The sequence below is a fragment of the Mchenga conophoros genome, linkage group LG1 (genome assembly GCF_057382185.1).
Source record: "Mchenga conophoros isolate Kocher_MC1m ecotype Shallow Benthic linkage group LG1, M_conophoros_male_GT1.1, whole genome shotgun sequence".
NCBI lineage: Eukaryota > Metazoa > Chordata > Actinopteri > Cichliformes > Cichlidae > Mchenga > Mchenga conophoros.
In genome coordinates this window covers 4043359-4063023 of record NC_140526.1, presented here as the reverse complement: position 1 = coordinate 4063023, position 19665 = coordinate 4043359, and the positions used below count along the sequence as shown (strand labels likewise).

Sequence of the window (19665 nt, the reverse complement as noted above, 5' to 3'; positions counted from 1 at the left end):
CCTGATAAAATTAAAATGCAGACATAAGCGTACACATTAGTTTTTGACTCTCACTGAACTAACACAGCCAGTCCCTCAACATGTTTGTGCTCTCTGATCATGTTGCCATCATATTACATCATTTTTTGCTTTTTAAAGAACTTATTTTAACATTGCACTCAACAACAAACAAATTCTCCCTCACAAAAAAAGTAACTTCGACGGCCAAATTAAATTTCTTCAGGTCAAAATACGGGCCGCAAGTAGGGGTGACATGGGCTACAAGTGGCCCCCGGGCTGCGAGTTTGAGACCCCTGCTCTACAGTCTTCCTGGATGGGCATGTTTTACCAGTGCATCTGCCCATTTATGTTTTAGTCATCTTAAAAGCTTTATCAGAAATTAAGCATTGCTCACTAAACAACTGTTCAACCGAAGGTAACATAAACAAGCTTATTATATATACACTCCTCATAGCATTCTTCTATATATCAGCCATGTCTGCATAAGCAAACGATAAGAGCAAGAGACCAAAAAATATGTTATCCTAATGTAAACAATGATCTGTAATAAATGTCTGGTTCTTTCACTGCCACAAATACAAAGTACAGAACCAAATGTGGATTATACTCGTAATAAAATGCCGAATGAATTTATTTCCTTCTGTGTGTCGAAGAAAAAACAGATCGTGCATCTGTAAGAGTTTGCTTGGTTTCTGGGTTTTAAAGCAAACAATATCTGTCTGCTGACAGTTAATGCTGTTTACTGAAATAACATTTAGACTGCAGGACTCGTTAATAGTAATTCTTTATTTTTACAAGTGGTGTTACTCTCTTTACTTAAGTACAGTACAATGTGGTATTATTACTTAGTAAAGGATCAAAATATTTCTTCCACCACTGTGCTTTTATGGTATTTCTTGACAGTAAGAAAATACGGAGTATTTCCATCCTTTAACGTTTGTCCATAAATGTGAAATTCTGTGATAAATATTTGTTAGAACATAAAAATGACAATAAAAACAAGAAAAAGTGCTGTTTAATATAAAAACATTCACAATGTGAACTCATCTCAGTTTAAAAAGAAAATCCACACAGATTGAAAATAGATAAACATTCTGCTGTTAGAAAGCATCAGAGCAAAAAAGCTTTCTTTGGTTTTCTTTCATCGTATGTAAAGTCACAACGTCTCATGTTGCCATGACGACCACTGACCTGTGAGGGTAGGGCATTGGGGTGGCGATGGGATATATCCCACCATCAGTAATAACAGATATCCAAAGATTCACCAGTCACAGGCACAGCTGTACGGAAAAGTCTGAGCAGTTTGTTTCTCTGTAATTAAGAATTTTGCATGTTAAGAGGCTTATTTTCAGTCTTTGTTTTGTTCCTTTTAAGCACTAAATCTACCTGGTTGCAGCAATGAAAAATATATTTCAAAGAGCGTGCTAGAAAAATTTCCGTTTTCCACTTTCTGTTTTCGCCCCTCTTAAGGTAACAGCACGTATCCTTTCATTTTCTGGGGGATGACATTTTTCAATTTCCACTTAAAAATGATGAAGATCAAGAAAAAGAATCAACAGCACATCTGCTCAACAGAAAAGACGACGGAAACCTCCATCAGGGGGCAGGAGTGAAGGCTCATAAATCACTATTCAGCACTAAACATCATCCTCGTGGAAAACCTGACCCACCACCTGATTACATCTGTCAGCATCTAATGCCTGCAGAGCAACATCTGGACAAGACGGAGCGGTTGTGGCAGGAAGCGCTTCACAGGGGGAGTGGACTGAGTGGTGGGTACGAGTAACAGTGCATTAACATTTAAAGTCATGCTCATTTGCCCAGAAGGGGGCTTACATTTGATAAACATCCACTTTATCTCAACATCTACCGCTCTAATGATCGTTAACTGATATCTTTAATAGCATTTTTGTGACTTCACAAACTTTCTGTAGCACCGCCCTCAGTAAAAACTTTATGTGGCAGCCAATCATCTATAAATCATCAGAATGCTTGTTCACATTATTGCTGTAATGAGCTCTGCGGCCTATAGAGGGCACTAACAGCACGTTACACGGTTAAATCTGGAACTCTTCACCACATGCGTCGGTGTGTTTCCAGAGGCTTTCTAGTAGGAGGAAGCAGGTCTGGCAGGCATCAGCTTATCCTGGTTTACAGGGACGTCAGTTCTCACAGCGCTGCTCTGAGGTCAGACCATGTGACTACATCAGATCAGCTGACTGGGTTTATAGTAAATCCACTCTGGCATCCACATGAGAGGTGACGTAAAGCCTCCTCTGAAGAAAAAGTTTTCTGTGCAGTCTGTGTGATCTGTTAAAAACACGTTATACTGATGCTGAAATCAACCAGGAAGCTTCATCGAAAAATACTCTGTCATCAGTTCTCGATCACTCCCAAATTAGGAAGTGACATCATACTTTATGGACCCGTCTCCTGTGGGTTTGTCATGAATCTTAAACAGCGCTGTTCAGGTCCTCAGGCCTTTTTGTTCACAAAAAATCGATATAAATGCTCACTTGTCTTCATACAGCAGCATGCCGTTGAAGATGGTGAGCGGCTCCACAGAGTGAGCCAGTTTGCCCATCACCAGGTCGATGCACACCGTGTCCTGAGTCTGCAGAGGCAGAATGATGCTGAAGACGGCCAGAGAGCCCGGGTTAACTTTAGCCTCGGCCACGGGGTTGTTCTCCAGGCCCTCAGGCTGATAGCCTCCAGAGTCCACGCGGGCCATGCCGTAGTTCGACTTTGACAGGACTGCCTCGATCTTTTCGTTCCTGTGACCTGTCAGGACGGCGCTGAAGTAGTAATTTCCATCTACAGGTGCAGTGAAGATACCTGCAGGGAACCAGTTCACAGTATATTAAAGCAGAGATCAACCAGGAAATGTATGCATTAGTTTAATATGTAACAGGTTGTTTTTTTACATTCATTAAGCTGCAGATGGCTTCAGTTCTGATCAAAACTAGGAAACTGTTTCTAAACTGGAGTTCAGTGATCATCAAACAACATCCTAATTTTTGACCTTTAAATATATCACTTTACTTCAGTTATTACAAACAGGAAGTAAATATGGACATAAAATAACATCAAAGTAATTTATAGGTTAATTATCGACATCAACACAATGCCAGGAGAAGATTAGAGTCCGAACTCTTAACCCTGTGACTAGTGGACAACCTGCAGATGCAAGCCTCTGTTCGTGCTCACCTGTTCTCGGGTTGTAGAAATTTCCTTCGTTGACAAAGACCTTGTCAAAGACGATGGTTCCTGCTCTGTCCATGGGGGCAGTTAAAGCAGCAGAGAACGACAATTTGGGGATTTGAGCATCAGCACCAGGAAGGCCTGAGAAGATACAAAGACACAGTGAGAAACACACACACCGCTCTGCAGAGAGAAACAAACAAAAGCCAGATCACAGTGAAAATACTGCACACAACTGTTCTTCTACTTCAGCCGGTTTTTCTCTTAATTAAAGACGTACCTGTTTCCCCTTTGGGACCTGCAAGAAACCAGAGGACATGTTTAGTGGAATAATAAAAAGGTGCAACAATAAAACCCAAAGCAACCAGTTAACAGTGTGTTTAACTTCAAATAGAAGTGAGAAAGCAAACAACAGAAACATGTCAGCTGTTTGCTTTGCTGAAGATGAACATTCATCAGCCTCCAATGATGCCTCTGACTTCCTCAAGAATTTTCAGGTTACAGTAAAACAAATGTTACGTCCAAAATGCTGACTTTAACTAATTTTATCACAAGCAAATTGTCCGTGCAATTTTGAAACATAAGTACTTGATGGTAAATTTAAATTTACTTGATTGGTGCCCATTCAGTTTATACCAAACCCATTTTTCCTCATGATAATTTGTTTTTATAAATAAACATTTGATTTGAAAATTTTATTATTTTATATATTTCAGTTGCTTTTTGCTCAAAATTATTGCTTACTGTTTACTAAGGGTGAAAATCATTGTTTTTGAGTGTAGTGAGCTTTTAGCCTGTACTTTTAATGTGAAAAAACAAACAGGAAGTAGTGAAAAAAATATGATTTTAGGTATGTTAGCTGGCTTAGTAATAGCTTTACTCACGACTTTTAGTCTTCCTGTATATCACACACTCTATAAATGTAAAATATCCATCTCACCAGGTGGGCCAATTTCTCCTTGTAGTCCTGGAAATCCAGGGGGCCCTGGGAGGCCAGGCAGCCCATTGAAGCCTCGTTCTCCTGGGTGTCCTTGAGGTCCAGGTGGGCCTGGTGGGCCTGTGCAATGACACAAACCTTCAGCTTTGTTGTAACATTTTAGTCATCCTGAGATCATAGACTTCTACTGGACTTGACTGGATATGAAGCCAACAGACTTTAAAATGTTAGAAAGCTTCGTTATATTCACCCAGTAATTCAAGCGCAATCATTCGTTACTGTTCATTAAGTTCACTGGAGAAAGGGAAGCTGAAGGGTTTAGTTTCAAAACAGTTTTTTACAGCTCACTTGGCATTAATATTTAATGACACGGAACAACAGACGACACACTGAAGACAAAATCTGCAGGTTTAGTTCAAGCTGTTGTTTGTTGGCTGCTGATGCATCATCAAACAGATCGACAGTGAAATAAAACAAATGTTACAAGTTGCAAAGTGCAATAATAAAGTTCTACTGCTCTGTCTATAAAAGTAAAAATAAAAACCTCGCAGCCTCTTCCAACCTAGCAATCTTTCCTTCAAGGTCCTCTCCTTGAGCAGCCGTGCACCGCCTCCAACATGACTGCTATTTTTAGATTTCACAGCAACCCTTCAACCTGAATTTTATTTGGGGAAAAGAGGATGAAGCCATAGGCAAATAGGGTAGGTGGTGGGCAAAAGTCACTTTACCTTCTGCCTTCTTGCGCGCTACACAAAGTCAATTCACAACATTACAGATGAACTCTTCTTTGGAGGTTTCACTCTGGGGGATAAATTCATGCTGCACAAGTCCACGAATGTGAAGAAAGAAGCCAACAAAACAAGAGCACAGTCCTGGTGGATCTTCTTGTTAATATAAAGATCACAAGTATGCTCTCTAAATACGTTCAATGTGAAATTGCACTAGGAATGAGGTCAAAATGAGCCTTCAGGAGGAAAATTTAAAAATAGAAGCTGAGCAGGAAGCGGTCCAGAGGTGCAGAAAGAGGTGACCTTTGAAGGAAAAGATGCCACATTTAAGTTTTTATTTTTTCATACGTGGAGCTGTGGATACTATTATTCTTATTATTACTATTATTATTAGTTTTCACAATCCAGGCGCATATTCCAAGTGGAAACAGAGAACAACAAACAACATGTACATCTGACAAACTCTGGAGTTTCCTCTGGATCTGATGACATCACAAACTCCCTTTTAGCTTTGCAGTTAGTGAGTAAATCAAAAGAGCATTCAAACCTCTGCTGAGCAGTGCCGGGCCTAGAAAACAAAACACCATGAACATACTTTCTCACAGTTTTTTTCTTACGTGCGTTGTTTTTTTTTCTGAATCATTATTGTGAAACCCTCCAGTTTATTCTGAGTACTGCTTGATTCGTCCTGCAGAGGGCAGAAAGTTACTGAAAACGTTTACTGTACTTCAGGAACTTCATCAAACGTCTCTGATAAATATCTTTGCGCTTCATATTAATAACATAACTGAGCAGCTCATCCTGTACATTTACTTTCACGTGTGGTAAACTGTAGTAAACACGGAGAAGCTTCACCTTTCATCAGTCTATCTATATTAGATATCCTTGTGAGGATTTCAGCACATCAGGATGTTAATAAATATCTAATCTAAGAGATCTAAGTCTGTCTGAGAGCACTGTTGTAATGATTGGTGGTCCCCAAGACAAAGTCAGTACATCAAGCCAATAAAAACCCTGCAACCCTCTTTTCATGTTATTCAGATCAGAGGGGAGCTGTGCTGAGAAATCACACTGTAGCTGAAAACCCCCCAAACAGAATCAGAGGAAGGAGCAGCTCACCCGTCAGGTCATGCTCTGACAAACCCTGCAGGTCTCGGGAGACCTGGTTCAAGCTCGAGTTCAGGTTCTTCACTCTGCTGTGGATGTCGTCCTGGCCGTTCTGGATAAAGTCCAGCAGACCTCCATGACGGATAACGGTGTCATTCAGACCAGAAACACACGTCCACAAACTCGAAACGTGTTTGTTCAGTCCTAAACACGGAAAACATCAAAACATCAAAATCAGCACGAGGAACATATGTTCGTCTTTCTCGTGTAACATGACACACTTGGTACGCGGCAGTACCCTCAACTTTTTCCTCACGTCATCCAGTTGAAGACGTCAGGACAGAAAAAACACAGTGAAAGATGTTTCTAGAGAAATGAGAAGCTCACTTTCTCTGAATTCCAGCTGAAGAACTCACTTTCTGACCACAGCAACACAGCTGGAGCACAGCTGCATCAGCTGTCGGTCCGCAGCACGATTGGAGTTTTGATTTGCACATATTGGGCACTGTAGTGTCCCAGTAAGGACACGGTGCCAGCCCGGTGTTGTAAATATATCCTGCAACATGTAAGTACATAGAGTGTACACAAAGATGAACTACTGTTACATCCATCTGGTTTATTATGTTTAGCAAAAAGTAGTTACTTTAATTAGTGGAAGTGATAACTAGCAGACAGGTAAACATTCTAGCTGACCTGCAACTCAGAGTAGTATCTATAGCAGGGAAAGATGGAGTAAACATCCTTTCTAACAGATGCACGGGTTAGAAAAAACCCAACATAATCTCCTCTTCCTGAATTATTGTCCTGCTTATTCACAATGCAAGTCTACATGGAAAAACAATTTCTCATGAACGATGAAACTGTTTTTATTTTTCCTTGATTGATTTCTTTTTATACCCGATTTCAATATGTTCTCCATGTTGAATCATCTGAACCTCAGTGAGGCACGGAGACACCGGCACACATGTTGTGTTTGTTACCAGCTCAAATACAAATTTGCATGTCCAAGATGAAAACACATGATAGGCTTTTTAAAGGAAGAGTAAACATAGTAGTAAACATTGGGGCGATCGTGGCTCAAGAGTTGGCAGTTTGTCTTGTAATCGGAAGGTTGCCGGTTCGAGCCCCGGGTCGGACAGTCTTGGTCGTTGTGTCCTTGGGCAAGACACTTCACCTGCCGTCTACTGGTGATGACCAGAGATGGCGTCAGTCTGCCCCAGGGCAGCTGTGGCTACAACTGTAGCTTGAATGAATAGTGGAAGTGTAAAGTGCTTTGAGGGTCTCGAAAAGCGCTATATAAATGCAATCCATTATTATAGACACGACCATCAAAATGAACCATACCTTCCTTGATTTTGAGGATGGAGTCAGAGACCCCATCCAGTCGTCCGCAAACTCCCTCCAGCTTCGACAGCCTCTTCTCAAGCCCGTCTCCAGACCTCTTACAGTCTCCCATCTCAAGCACTGTACTCTCAAATCGCCGAATGTCCCTGTCCATCTTATCCAGACGATTCCGGTTGTCTTCGATGTGCTCTGTCAGCTCCTGCTGGACTTTGTCTATCTCAGAGATGATCTTATCCTTAGTATTTCCTGTCAGGATTTAGAGGGTGACAGAGTGAACACTAGCTGGAGGCATTTAATGCAAAGCTATGTTTGTTCCTGAGCTCGGCTCACCGAGGTCCGTGATGACGCTGTCGTGTTTCTGCACCGTGTGCTCCAGACCCTTCAGGGTGTCGTTGATGGAGCTGAAGGTGAGGATGACATTGGACAGTTCGCCCTGCAGCGTTTTCAGGTGGTTATTGTTGATGCCTTCATTCACGCTATGGCCATCTAAAGGCTTCGCAGGATCCAGCGGTCCACTGTTGTCATCTGTGCCACCAGGTCTAGCATGATCAACACCTATTGGGGATTGAATTTGCCTATGAATTATGTGTTCAAGTGGTAAAAACAAAAATATCTATTTAATTAAACTTTGCTTTACAGGATTTTTTCCCCTTAAAATATGTTGATGCTTGAAAAAATCAGTATCAGAAATGACTGTATTTTGGTCAGGTAGCACTCAGGAGCTCACTATCAGCTCATCACAGCAGCTCCACCATCAGAGCGAACCATGCAAATAACATGTCTTCAGACGCAAATAAAAGAGGCTTCTAATGCAGGACACCCTGATGCATAACTGCAGTTCAACACGTTGAAATAAGAAGACGCATTTCATCTTTGTAGATTATTCAAATGCAGATGATTCGACATAGCTGAATCCTCTTAATTCATCTTTTACTTAGCTGTAGTTTTCACACTGAAACAGCAGTGCTTGGCCACATACTGAAAAGACTCCAGAATATTCCTTCTGCAGACTCATCTCTGCGGTCACAGGATTATGAATACGGGGTGGAAATCAATTTTGGATATGACTGTGCTGTAGACAGTTTCAAGATGCAGTGCTAAAAATCACAGTTTATATTTTTATATCTCCACCAGGGATAGAAATAATTTAACACAGGGACAGAAATGTAGTGAGGAAAATGCCCCATTCCACCCAGCAAATCCCTGAGTATTACATCAGAAGAAACTTTGAGCAGACATAATAGACCAATACAAGCTGTTCATGGACATCCTGTTAGAGCTCTGTCTGCCCTGTGTGAAAAACAGACAATTAAAACTGCCCACAGGATTCTCCAAGATCCCTCACATATTTTACATTCTGTGTTCGAGTGGCTCCCATCTGTGTCCAGGATTTAGGACACAGAGAAAGAGAGGCAATTTTGTCCCTATAGCGGTCCAGACTCTGAACTCTGACCCTTTCCTGCCCCAGTATTACATCCCTACCAGTTCTACCAGGAGATGAGGTTAAGTTAAAAAAAACAAAAAACAGATCTGACCTGTGGTCATGTCCGGGTTGCTCTTGCATTGGTTGGTGCACCTCCTGACATCATCCCTCAGAACACTGACTTCACTCTGCAGGACTGAGCACATCTGGAAGCAGCTGTCTCCCTCTGAATCCAGTCTGTTCTGGATTCTGTTGATGTGGTTCTGAATATTGGATAGCGCATTCTGGGAATAATTCTTCATCTTCTGCAGCTCTTCCTCCACCTTCCCGCACAGCTCGCAGTCCTCGCCCAGCATCTCCACCACTGTCACGATTCGGTTAAAGTGTTCTCCGTGATCACCGGTCAGGGCTTTGATTTTACCGACGTCATCGGTCAGGTCCAAAACCTGGTTATTGATTTAAATATTAACAAATGAGATGACTGCATAGTCACAAAATCTGAGCTTCTTTGACACAAAAGTCAGTTTATAATCCACACATCACAGTTTTAATTTAAGTGCGTTGATTAATATTACAAACTTTGCGAAATCAGATAAAGGTGAAGATAAAAAACATCCAACCAAGCAGCAACTTTTAGGAATAAAAAAAACCCACAAAATAAAATCTGCCAAAAAACTGCAGTTCCTCAGAATGGCCACTGGAGGCAATGTTAAAATTCCCAACTCTACAGCAGAAAAACATGTCTACAGCCCAGTTTAATAAATCCGGTCGTTAAGTCTGACGTCACTAGCCGTGTCTGGGCCTAAACTCCGCTGCAGGTCCATATATCAAACGATCACTATGGCATTAATGAGAGTTCAAAAACTGTCTAAAGTCTTTTATCTTTAATAAAATGATCAGCGTTCTGCTCTACCAGGTGTAACAATTGAGTTTAACATCCAGGCATCCATGAAAACGGAATTTATGACATTTAACGGAGTTAGAAGTTAGCAGGGAGTTAGCTCGCTAGCTTCTATCTAAATACAATATAGCATGTCCTGACTGCGGGGTTTTGGAAACAAATTAAAACGTACATCTCTGTTATCACTTCCAACATAAATGAAGACAGAAAACTAAACAGCAGTGACGTTTGTAGGGTTACTGAAGTTTGGCTAGCTGGTATATAATGATGTGCTACGTGACCGCTAGCGACACAGCTATGTTAGCATAATATAAACAAGCTAACTTTTTTTCCACTCGATAAAAGTTAACGTGAGTGTTCTCGGTGGTCAGGAACAAATGTAATCGCATGGCAGGATGCTGTAAAAGGACCAAACTTCAGCCAGGAGAACAACTGAGATAATCCATCCACAATACGAGGTTAGTCATTCATATACTGCTGCATGGGCTGGGCTGTAGTTACATCCTAAGGTTTTAAAAACTGAGCTTAAATAAATGATTAGCGGTAATAAAAGCCGAGGGAGGTCAACAGTGATCACTGACTGTTTTAGGAGCTTTTTGAGATTAAATAGAAGGAAATACAAAACATTAAACATGTTAACAACACAAAAGCCATATTAAACGCAGACTACTTTAGGCCTGGAAGTAGGATTCGTCACGTCATCACTTAACGACCGGATAGTGTCAGTCTATACAGCTAGCTTACTTCTTCGTAACATCTCTGTGGGGTCTTTTTTTAATTAATAACCCCTTTAAAGTTTAAAGTTATACAGCATTTTGGGTGGGACCACTTCAACTAGCACAGAAATGCTAACAGAGGTGACCGTGAAAGCTAGCTGTCTGCTAAACTTCATGTCAGCTAATTGAGGTCACTAAACCCACCCTCTCAATCCTGTTCGAGCTGTTGGTGCCTTTTGGAGCTTTTAAAATAACATTATTTTGAATAATAAGACTTTCAGTTGCACATCAAGAGTCTTTGAGTTATTGTGAAAAATGATTTTCTTTGGCTCAGGAGTCCAATCTAGTCGATGCGCTATAATGTTAAGGTGTTTATACAGAGGACATTTATTTGAACATGCAAGGAATTCTTAATCTGTCCTGTAATTATTTGTTGTGCTGAGCCAGATGTATGACTCACCTTGTCATACAGAGAGTCTCCGGACATCGACAGGTCTTTGAGTTGAGTGTTGAAATGTCGAATCTGATCCTCGTTAGCCACCACTCTCCACTCCAGAGACTTCTTGGTTGAATTGTCTCTTTCTCCTCCCGTTCCCGGTAATCCTCCCCCGGTACCTCCCCAGCGTCCTCCTCCCCCTGTACTTCCTCCTCCTCCTCCTCCGGCTCCCCACGTCCCACCTCCATCCCCTCTGTTACCCCCCTCTTTTCCTTCTCCTGTTGATCCACCCCCTCCTGCTCCCCAACTTCCACCTCCATATCCCCCGTCACCTCTCCCTCTTCCTTCTCCTCCTCCTCCTTGTTCAGACGCTACACAGCCACACTTCTCCAGCCTCCAGTTCATTTGGGAGGTGGTGTTTTCTAGTTTCGACAGCCGCTTGTCATGATCACGTATGCTGTTCTTGACCTGCTCCACGTCCAGCTCCACGTCTGCGATCCTGTCGGCCTGGTCATCAAACCGCTCCAGAAACACGGACCTCAGCTCGTCCAGTTCTCTGTGGAAGTAGTCTTTCACGTCGTTCTCCAAGTATGAGCAGCTCTCTTCGGTTTTCTGCATAGTGCTGTTGACCCGTCGCTCCAGATCCTTCAATCGGTTGTTCAGGCGTTCCTCTGTTATCATGGCATCCCTACCATGCCCGCCAGTTTCACCACCAACAGGTAACCCTTGTCCTCTGGACCCAGTGTTTTCGCTGCTACTGGTGCCACCTTGTCCGCTGAGCTCCCTGTCCAGGCGGTTCTGCAGAATATCAAAGTTCTCAGAGGCCGTGCTGATCTTGCGTTCAGCATCAGTTACGCGATCTTGGAGGTCAATGATGATGTCGCAACATCCCTGTGAACGCACTACGTCCCGCCGCAGCCCGTCCAGGCTCTGCCGATACTGGACATCCATGGCGTTCATCTGCTTCTCCAGAGCTCGAATCCTCTCACGGTCCTGCTGCTGCTGTTTGCGCAGATCCTCCACACCGGCCTGAAAACATCCAGCAGTGAATTTAATCTTACTGAAAAACACCGGCTAGAAAGATTTTGGAATATCGGCTTATTAAAGTTGTCTGATACCTGGCAGGAGGAGCAGGACAGCGACACTCTCCTCTCCAGCTCGCTCAGGATCTCCTCCTTCAGTGAGTTCAGCCGTCCTTCACTTAACGATCCTCCAGACACACCTCCCTCCAACTCATTACCTTTCCCGTTCACCAGGTGGTTGTTGATGCTGACCAGGGTTTTATCGTGAGCCTGTTGAAGGTGAAACAGTTTCTGATTAAAACACCAGCACAAACACAAACAGCATAACACATCTTTTCCTGTTTTAGCTTCTTTACTCAGTCCACATAACCTCCCAGTAAAGCTGAAAACCAGCTCACCTGTGTGCGGTTGTCCAGCTGGTCCAGTTTGGTCTGAATGCTGTGAATCGTCTCTTTAATCTCGGGCTGAGCGGCATCCGCAGGGTTTCTCCCTCCTGAGCTTCCTCCACCAAGTCCATTCCTGCCGCCCTCCTCCTGTAAGCGCTCATTCATGGTGCTCATGGTGGACTGAAGGTCCTGGAGATTTTTTGTAAGACTGCGGATCTTCTCCTCCAGCTGTCTCATCTTCTCGTTGTCTGCTCGTTAAGGAAAGAAATGAAGCGGTTACAGAAACTCTTAATAAAATAAAAGAGTTTCTCTTTTATTTCCATTTTTATCATTCTTTAGAATAGACAGAATCCTGTCACGGCACCAAGAGACACTTTCAGTCATAGTTTTTATTTCACACATTAAACAAACAGCTGCTGAGAATTTCCAGCAGTAGCTTCCTGACAGCAGTCAACACTGTCACACACAACCAGCTGCTTCTTTTACACAAATGCAAGCTTTGGTTGCTTTCACACTTCTCACATCTCTTGGAAAAAGATGCTTCTGCATGAAGATATCATATCATAAGTCTTTTACTGACTAATTAGATGATGGTGTTTCACTGGCAAAGCTAGTGCCCCTGTTTGAAAAACAAAGGAGACATGTGGTCAGCACTATGTTACTGAGAACCGAGCTCCATTTTCTCCTTTTTGCGAGCAGCTTTTAGCCGTTTGGTTGAATAGTGATTGATTTACGAAGTGAACTGGCTCTCACCAGAAGAAGTGAGCAAAGGCTGCAGATTAGTTTTGATCGACTAATATCAGATGCTACTGTTTGCTGCAGCTTGCTGATGATTACTGAGATGACAGCAAAGAGAGAAAATAAAGAACGATTCAGTGCACGATTGAGTTCCTGCTTCAGCTCTGGTTTTTATTGAGTCCATCTGGGTCTGGTGTCGAATGTTAAGCCGTGTTAGATCCTAAGAACAGGGAGAATCTCACTGGGAATTCTCATAAAAGGAATCTCCGCTGGTTTTTAAAGTGTCTACATTCAGTCCCATCTCATGGTGCAGCAGATGGACTGAGGATGTGCGTCTTTGTCTTCATGCACTCCAGCCACAGCTTTTCTTTAAACTGCCGAACTTCATGTGAATAAAAGAACAAAATGAAAATCCACTCACCCGCGTTTCCTCCAGACTGTCCAGATCCAGAACTGCCTCCCCCATAACTATGCCCTCCTCCACCTTGTCCACTGGTCGTCCCCCCTCCCTGTCCGGGCTGAGGTCTGGTGGTGGATATCTGAGTCCCTCCTCCACCAACTGGACCAATGTTGCAGTCTGCTCCACTGTAACCATGGCAACACTTCCAGTCCATCTCTGTCACCATTTTGTAGGCGACTTTGTAGCGCGGCCTCATGTAGGTCCGATAACTGCAGAGAACCAGGACGAGCACAAACTGATGACTCTGATTCACACACTATGTGTGTGTGTGTGTGAGTGTGTGTGAGAGTGTGTACTCACACCACCACCCGGCTGCACTGTCCACTCCCCCAGCTGCAGGGATGATAATCAGGCTTCACGTAGGTTTCAACTCCATCCTCAACCACACAACTCACCGTCTTTGTGACCACAAACGCACACCAGTTCCTGTTAGACACACAAATATAACAGTAGAATCACAAAATGAGACAATCCCAACAATCAGGACGGAATACAAAACTCAGGAGTGAGAAGACAAAAGTCAGTGACATGCAGTAGTGGATGTAACATGAGTAGAGATGGAGAAAAGCTCAGTGAATCATGATAAGTCCCTCAGCAGCCTGAGCCTATAGCAGGATAAGGGAGGGTTCAGTATCACCCGATCCAGCCCCGACTATAAGCTTTATCAAAAAGATCTTAAAGCAGAGATGTCTGTCTCCTGAACCCAAACTGGGAGCTGGTCCCACAGGAGAGGAGCCTGATCTCTGTTTTACTTCTGGAAACTCTAGAAACCAAAACGAAGCTCGCACTCTGAGAGTGAAGTGCTGTGACATCCTTAAGACCTCACAGCACATAACACAGTGTTACACTTTCATACATAAATGCTATGTTTAACAGTAAACCCACAAGCAGAATCTTAATAGAGCTTTGTAAAGGAGGTACTATACGTAATATTTACCCATGATTTGGGCAACCGTTAATGAAGCAAAATCTTACAGCCAACATGAGCGATGCAACATCAAAAGCATAAAAATAACATGCACTCCCTTGAAATACCGTTATCATAAAATAAAATAAAGGGAAACGTTCCTAAATGTCATAGTTTAGAGAACTCAAGTCAGACATAGAACAAAAGGTGAGCCTTTAATTCAGACTGAACACAAAGTAACAAAGTCCAAAATTTGAAACCATCAAAAATCCCCAAACCAACAACAGCAGATATGCTGACGAGCAGAAGAAAGGACTGTGTAAAAGCAGAGGGCTGATTCGGCGACTGGAGACCGGAGGCACAGCTCAACACAGAAAAATCAGGCAGAGCAAGGAAGTAAAACCAACACAGGAAACAGACGATAACTAACCTTTAAAGTTAAACTGGGATCCAAAAGTCACACACTATACACGGAAATGAGAAGATTCACATAAAACATGAAAACAGAGACAAGAGAACGCTGGAGGACGAAGACACAGAAAGATAAGACAACGAGAGAGGAACAGATAGGGAAGACTGAAGACACAAACCAGAAGCTGGTAATCAAAACGCCACAGAAACTCAAATAACACAACGAGAACTAAAGCTCAAAATTATTAGAATGATAATGAAACAAAACAGGAATCGCAAAGTCTAGAAGACATTAATTAAAAACTACAATTTCATGCTGGAGGGTTTGTGAATCCAAACAGAAACCAAAACCACCGCGACAGTAATGTGACGATCAGATAATCAGTTTTTGGCTTCTTTAAGTTCAACTTAAAATGTTAGTTTGAGTAATAGGTGAATATTTTCTTGACCAAATTCTTTCAGCTAACAAACTCAAATATCTCTTAATAATATTTCTATATATTTCTGCAATATTTCTTACAGATAGTGTTGGATAAGATGCTGGTGATGATCAGATAAATTAAGTGATGATATTTGATGTTTAAATTGTGTGCATTCCCCCAAAAGCATAAAAATATTTTCATATATTTTATATCCAAGCATATGATAAAAGAATAGTTTCTCTTGAAGCTGTGTACACTTGCCACTCACACACACACACACACACACACACACACACACACACACACACACACACACACACACACACACACACACACTGGTTTATATCAAGCAGGTCTCTGTAACCTCACGTCTTTACAAGTGTGTCTTTAAAACTGAGACATGTTTCAGGGGGCAGAGTGGGTTGCCCACTAATCACAGGGTTGGCAGTTTAAACCCAATCTAGCCCAACCACATGCATGGCAGCTCCGCCACCATGACTATGGGAGCAAATGGGTGAAAGAGAAAAACCTTGAAAAACTGTTAACTTCACACTGATGGCGTATGTAAACGGACAACATTTAAAAAGTGCAAACATAATGAACCATAAAAGGAAAACTTTCCAATCACTTTCCTGTGGTAACTTCATTCATACTTCAAATATACCCTGTGACCTCTTACTGTTTGAGCTACAGAGGAGTTTTTGATATATTACGTTGCCTTATTCGACTATACTTTGATGGTAATGTTCTCATTGCACCGCTGAGGGTGGATTACTTTTTATGTTTCTGAAGGAACCTTTTTTTAAAGTTTTTTTTCACTTGGTCAGCTGCAGCATAGAGGCTTAACCACAAACATCTGTTTAAGGTCGAGCGAGGTCAGCACTGAGCATGTGCAGATGTTTCTTGATGGTTGTGGTGCAGCACGGTAGCAGACTATTCTAAAACAAACTATCTTTAAACCTGCACACTGAGTAACCTGTGAAGCGTCTCGTTTTTTTCCAGCACGGCTGACTTCCCACCGTTTAAGGACTTTTATTTTGAAAATACAGCTTTCTCCCATAGATCCATTTATTTTGAAGGCTACGGTTGACTCTGCGGTCTGCATTCTTGGCCATCTCGGCTGATTGAAAACATGTGAAGCGAAGCTGAAAAACCATCAAATGAAAATGTGAGTGCTGCCGCTCAAACACCTGCAGACCCTCTGAAGAATATAAACACGCCGGATCGCTTTCTGTCTGTTTCTGTTCCCATGCGGGTTATAAGTCAAACATCCTGCCCGGCATCTGACAGCTTCAGTCATCGAATCCAGTGACACGCTCATTGTTCACATGGCATTGTGGGTAAAATCTCATGACAAGTTAAGCGCGTGGTGCTGATGTCATTAGCGTGTGATGGCGATGAGTTTCCATCCGCCTCGTTCATGTCGGATCAGCAGCAGAAAGACTCGCTGTGTTGTGTGTTTGCGTGTAATTAGGTTGAATTGTTGTCTCTGGAATCCAGAACGATGAGCAGAAACAATCATCTCATGAACCATAATCATGCTGTTTCACTGCTGAGGTTGCATTCGTTGAAATATTTGGAGGACATAAGGAGGGGGCTCAATATACACCAAATATATAAAAAGTAACGCAAAGTGCTTTAAATGCAAAGCAAGCAGGTCTGTATGTCAGTGAACTGAGATGTAGTCATAATCATAATGAGATATCCAAATGTAAAGAGGGATAAACAGAATACATTCTGATCAGTTTAATGTGTAATTTAAATATTCTATCATTCATTCAGTGTAACTACGAGAAAGAAATGACCTCCACCTTCACCATACGAGGTGCAATGAAAGAGCCGAATGACTCCACCCGCGAGAGCAGAAAGCTAAACAGATCCTTCGAGGTCGCCTCTTTGAGCACCTCCTTTGTGCTGCTGTTTTTGGATTGCTCACTTGCACATACTTGCAGCTTTGTGGTTTTGCTACGGACCCAAACTTGCACAGTTTTGGTTTTGCTTTGATTTCTCTTTTGATGACAGTTGTTGAAAAGCCCCACAATGTGGTTCCGGGCTTCTTTGTTATTCTTGCCTTGAGATTTGGACACAGATGGTGACAGTGTCATCGCAGCAAGACTTTCCACTGTATTGTTCTTACTAAGCACCGGTGTGGAAGTCTGTATTTCCATCTCCATCCCATTTCTGAGCTAAAAAGCTATCCTGGAGCTGAGTGTAGGTAAAATCAGGCATTTTTCTCTGACGCTATCTCACATTACAGGTTAAACATATCAATCCATTTCAATAAATCCTATCTAGTTCCTTCAACTTATCTCTCCTTCGTGGAATAATATTGCAAAGACCTCCAAATTTTCAAACAATGAAGTTGAAGGTGTTCAACTTCAACTTCATCCAACAAATTATTCAAATGAGATGCTTCTCCCACTGAAAACGCTACGTCCAGATGAACAGAATCAACCTTTGGGAGTACAAAGAGATTCATTCATTTTAACCAGATCTCCAATACCACCTCCACTTTAGGCCTGCCACCTGTCCAGTTTCCTATTTTGTCTTTTGAGGCCAAACTGCACACCATATTGAAATATGCCAGGTGTTGGTGAGGAAAAAAAATATTTTGTGCTGTGAAATTTTGTTACCTTTGGAATTTTTCATAGACAACTAAAGAAACAGGCTGTGACAGGCTGCTAGCTGTTTGTTTTCAGTTCATCACTTGAGTTAGAAGCCCCATTTTTAAGTGGCTTAACTAACAAACAAACAAAACAAAAAGTTCACTGAAAACGGTAACGTACAAGGACGGGACTGTAAATGAGCGAAAAGGCAGCCAGTGCCCAAAGAAAAACTTTGAAAGGTGTCAGGAAAGGCAGGAAAGGAATTGCTAAAGAAACTAAATATAAAGGACTTTTGCAGAAACCTGCTGAGGGGAAGCTAAGTCATATCAGCTCAGCTATTATGTTACAGCAGTGCAAACTGTGTCGCTCTGCCCAATGAATTTACGTGTCTTCAGTTGGTGATTGTGTATAAATGCATATTCATGCTTGACCTTAATCTGATGCTAAGTCTTGAAGTCTTCATTCCTGGAATTGCAGCTATAGAAGATAAGATTTTAAGCACTGATTAGGTGACAAAAAGTTAGTTATCTTCACGTCTTATTGAGCAGGATGTGAGACAGTATCAGACCTGTGTGACAACAATGTGAAGCTTTGAAAGTTTCAATGTATGCAGGCTAATGCCTTTCTTATGCTAGAAAGCGGAGCGCTGATTGAAGTCGACGGCATCCGGTTGATTCATGTTGTATGTGAGCGTGCACAGAGGTGGAGAGTTAACAGATAGCGCTCTCACAGATGGTGGTTATCTGAGTGCCGTTTTAGGATTTGTTGAGCCAGCCAAGTTTGGCTATGTCAAACTTTCCTTAAGAACCAGTCTCAACACACAAAAGCACCAAACTTACAGACAAGTCCTCGGTAGATGAACATATTGCTAAAACAAAAAAACGTGGAAGCTCTCTGAACCCTGGCCAGCAAAAATGGGCTGTTATGTAATTCTAAAAATATGTGTTTATTTTCTTATTTACACTTCTGTATTTGTACAACATTATTAATTAGTGTATGGGAACACAACAGATGGTGCATGTCTATCTGATTCACTGTTAAAGAATTCTGGCGAGAATAAATAAACCACATCAGTAAGAAAGACAGTCATCTTCTTAAATGTCAAATCTGAGACACTGTTTAACATTGTGGTTTACAATAACAAGATCCTGATGGTGAATATTATTGCAGTGAGATTCTATCAGCAGATATAAGTTCACAGAGGGCATTTAAATAAATGTTACACAGCAGAAGTCTGTATGAATGCGTTTTACTGAAAGTTTGAGTTGCAAACATACTCATATATCAATCTTAAATCGGACGAAAGGGAATTCGAGTCACTTGGGGAATGATAAAACACAGCTTCCCTTGTTTGGACATTTTCAAGTTGAAATTAAAAAAACATTGTACATACAGACAAAAACACCAGACAAACTGTTAACCCCCCACCCACAATAAAACAACATGTAATGTTAAAGGCATGAGTGACGCCAGCACACAAACCCAACCCAAACTAAATATTTCCTGCACGTCTACAGTCGACTCAGAGATCCAACTGTATTTAAATATTGCACAGATGAATAAAGCTTCAGATTTCTCACTGCACAGAATATTCTCATCTTTACAAGAAGACGTAAAGCCAAAGAAGAGACAAAGGCTCCTTTCACCAACTGACAGCCAATCAGAGAGCGTCACAGTAACAGTGACCTAAAGTTAAAGCGGGGCTGCTGACATGTTTTCAGTCAGTGTGAGCATGACTCCTGACAGTGAGTTTATACTATCAGCAATGATCAGAATTAAAACAGCAAGTGACCTTTGACCTACAGCAGGCTGAAAGCAGGACAGAGTTAAGTGGAGGCTGATAAGGGAAAACGCTGCCCCTGACAGAGTTTCTCTTAAAACAGAAACAACATCTTCTAAAAGCACAACGGGCCTGACTTG

General features: G+C 42.0%; 1 protein-coding gene across 2 annotated transcripts in view; it reads right to left on the bottom strand.

The window, feature by feature from the left end:
- Positions 1-767: 767 nt before the first annotated feature.
- emilin1b (elastin microfibril interfacer 1b) overlaps positions 768-19665 on the bottom strand; it is a 28640-nt gene continuing 9742 nt past the window's right edge. Inside the window, exons 2-15 of one of the 2 annotated variants that reach the window (XM_085287659.1) lie at positions 13700-13825; positions 13361-13608; positions 12214-12449; positions 11912-12085; positions 10818-11822; positions 8853-9186; positions 7648-7872; positions 7318-7563; positions 5986-6177; positions 5414-5434; positions 4142-4258; positions 3482-3499; positions 3208-3342; positions 768-2835 (exon numbers count right to left, since the gene is read on the bottom strand). In XM_085287659.1, coding sequence (XP_085143785.1) covers positions 2513-2835; positions 3208-3342; positions 3482-3499; positions 4142-4258; positions 5414-5434; positions 5986-6177; positions 7318-7563; positions 7648-7872; positions 8853-9186; positions 10818-11822; positions 11912-12085; positions 12214-12449; positions 13361-13608; positions 13700-13825 — 3400 coding nt within the window. In that variant the 3' untranslated portion in view covers positions 768-2512. The remainder of the gene's footprint in view (positions 2836-3207; positions 3343-3481; positions 3500-4141; positions 4259-5413; positions 5435-5985; positions 6178-7317; positions 7564-7647; positions 7873-8852; positions 9187-10817; positions 11823-11911; positions 12086-12213; positions 12450-13360; positions 13609-13699; positions 13826-19665) is intronic. The other variant, XM_085287740.1, reaches the window with a different exon arrangement.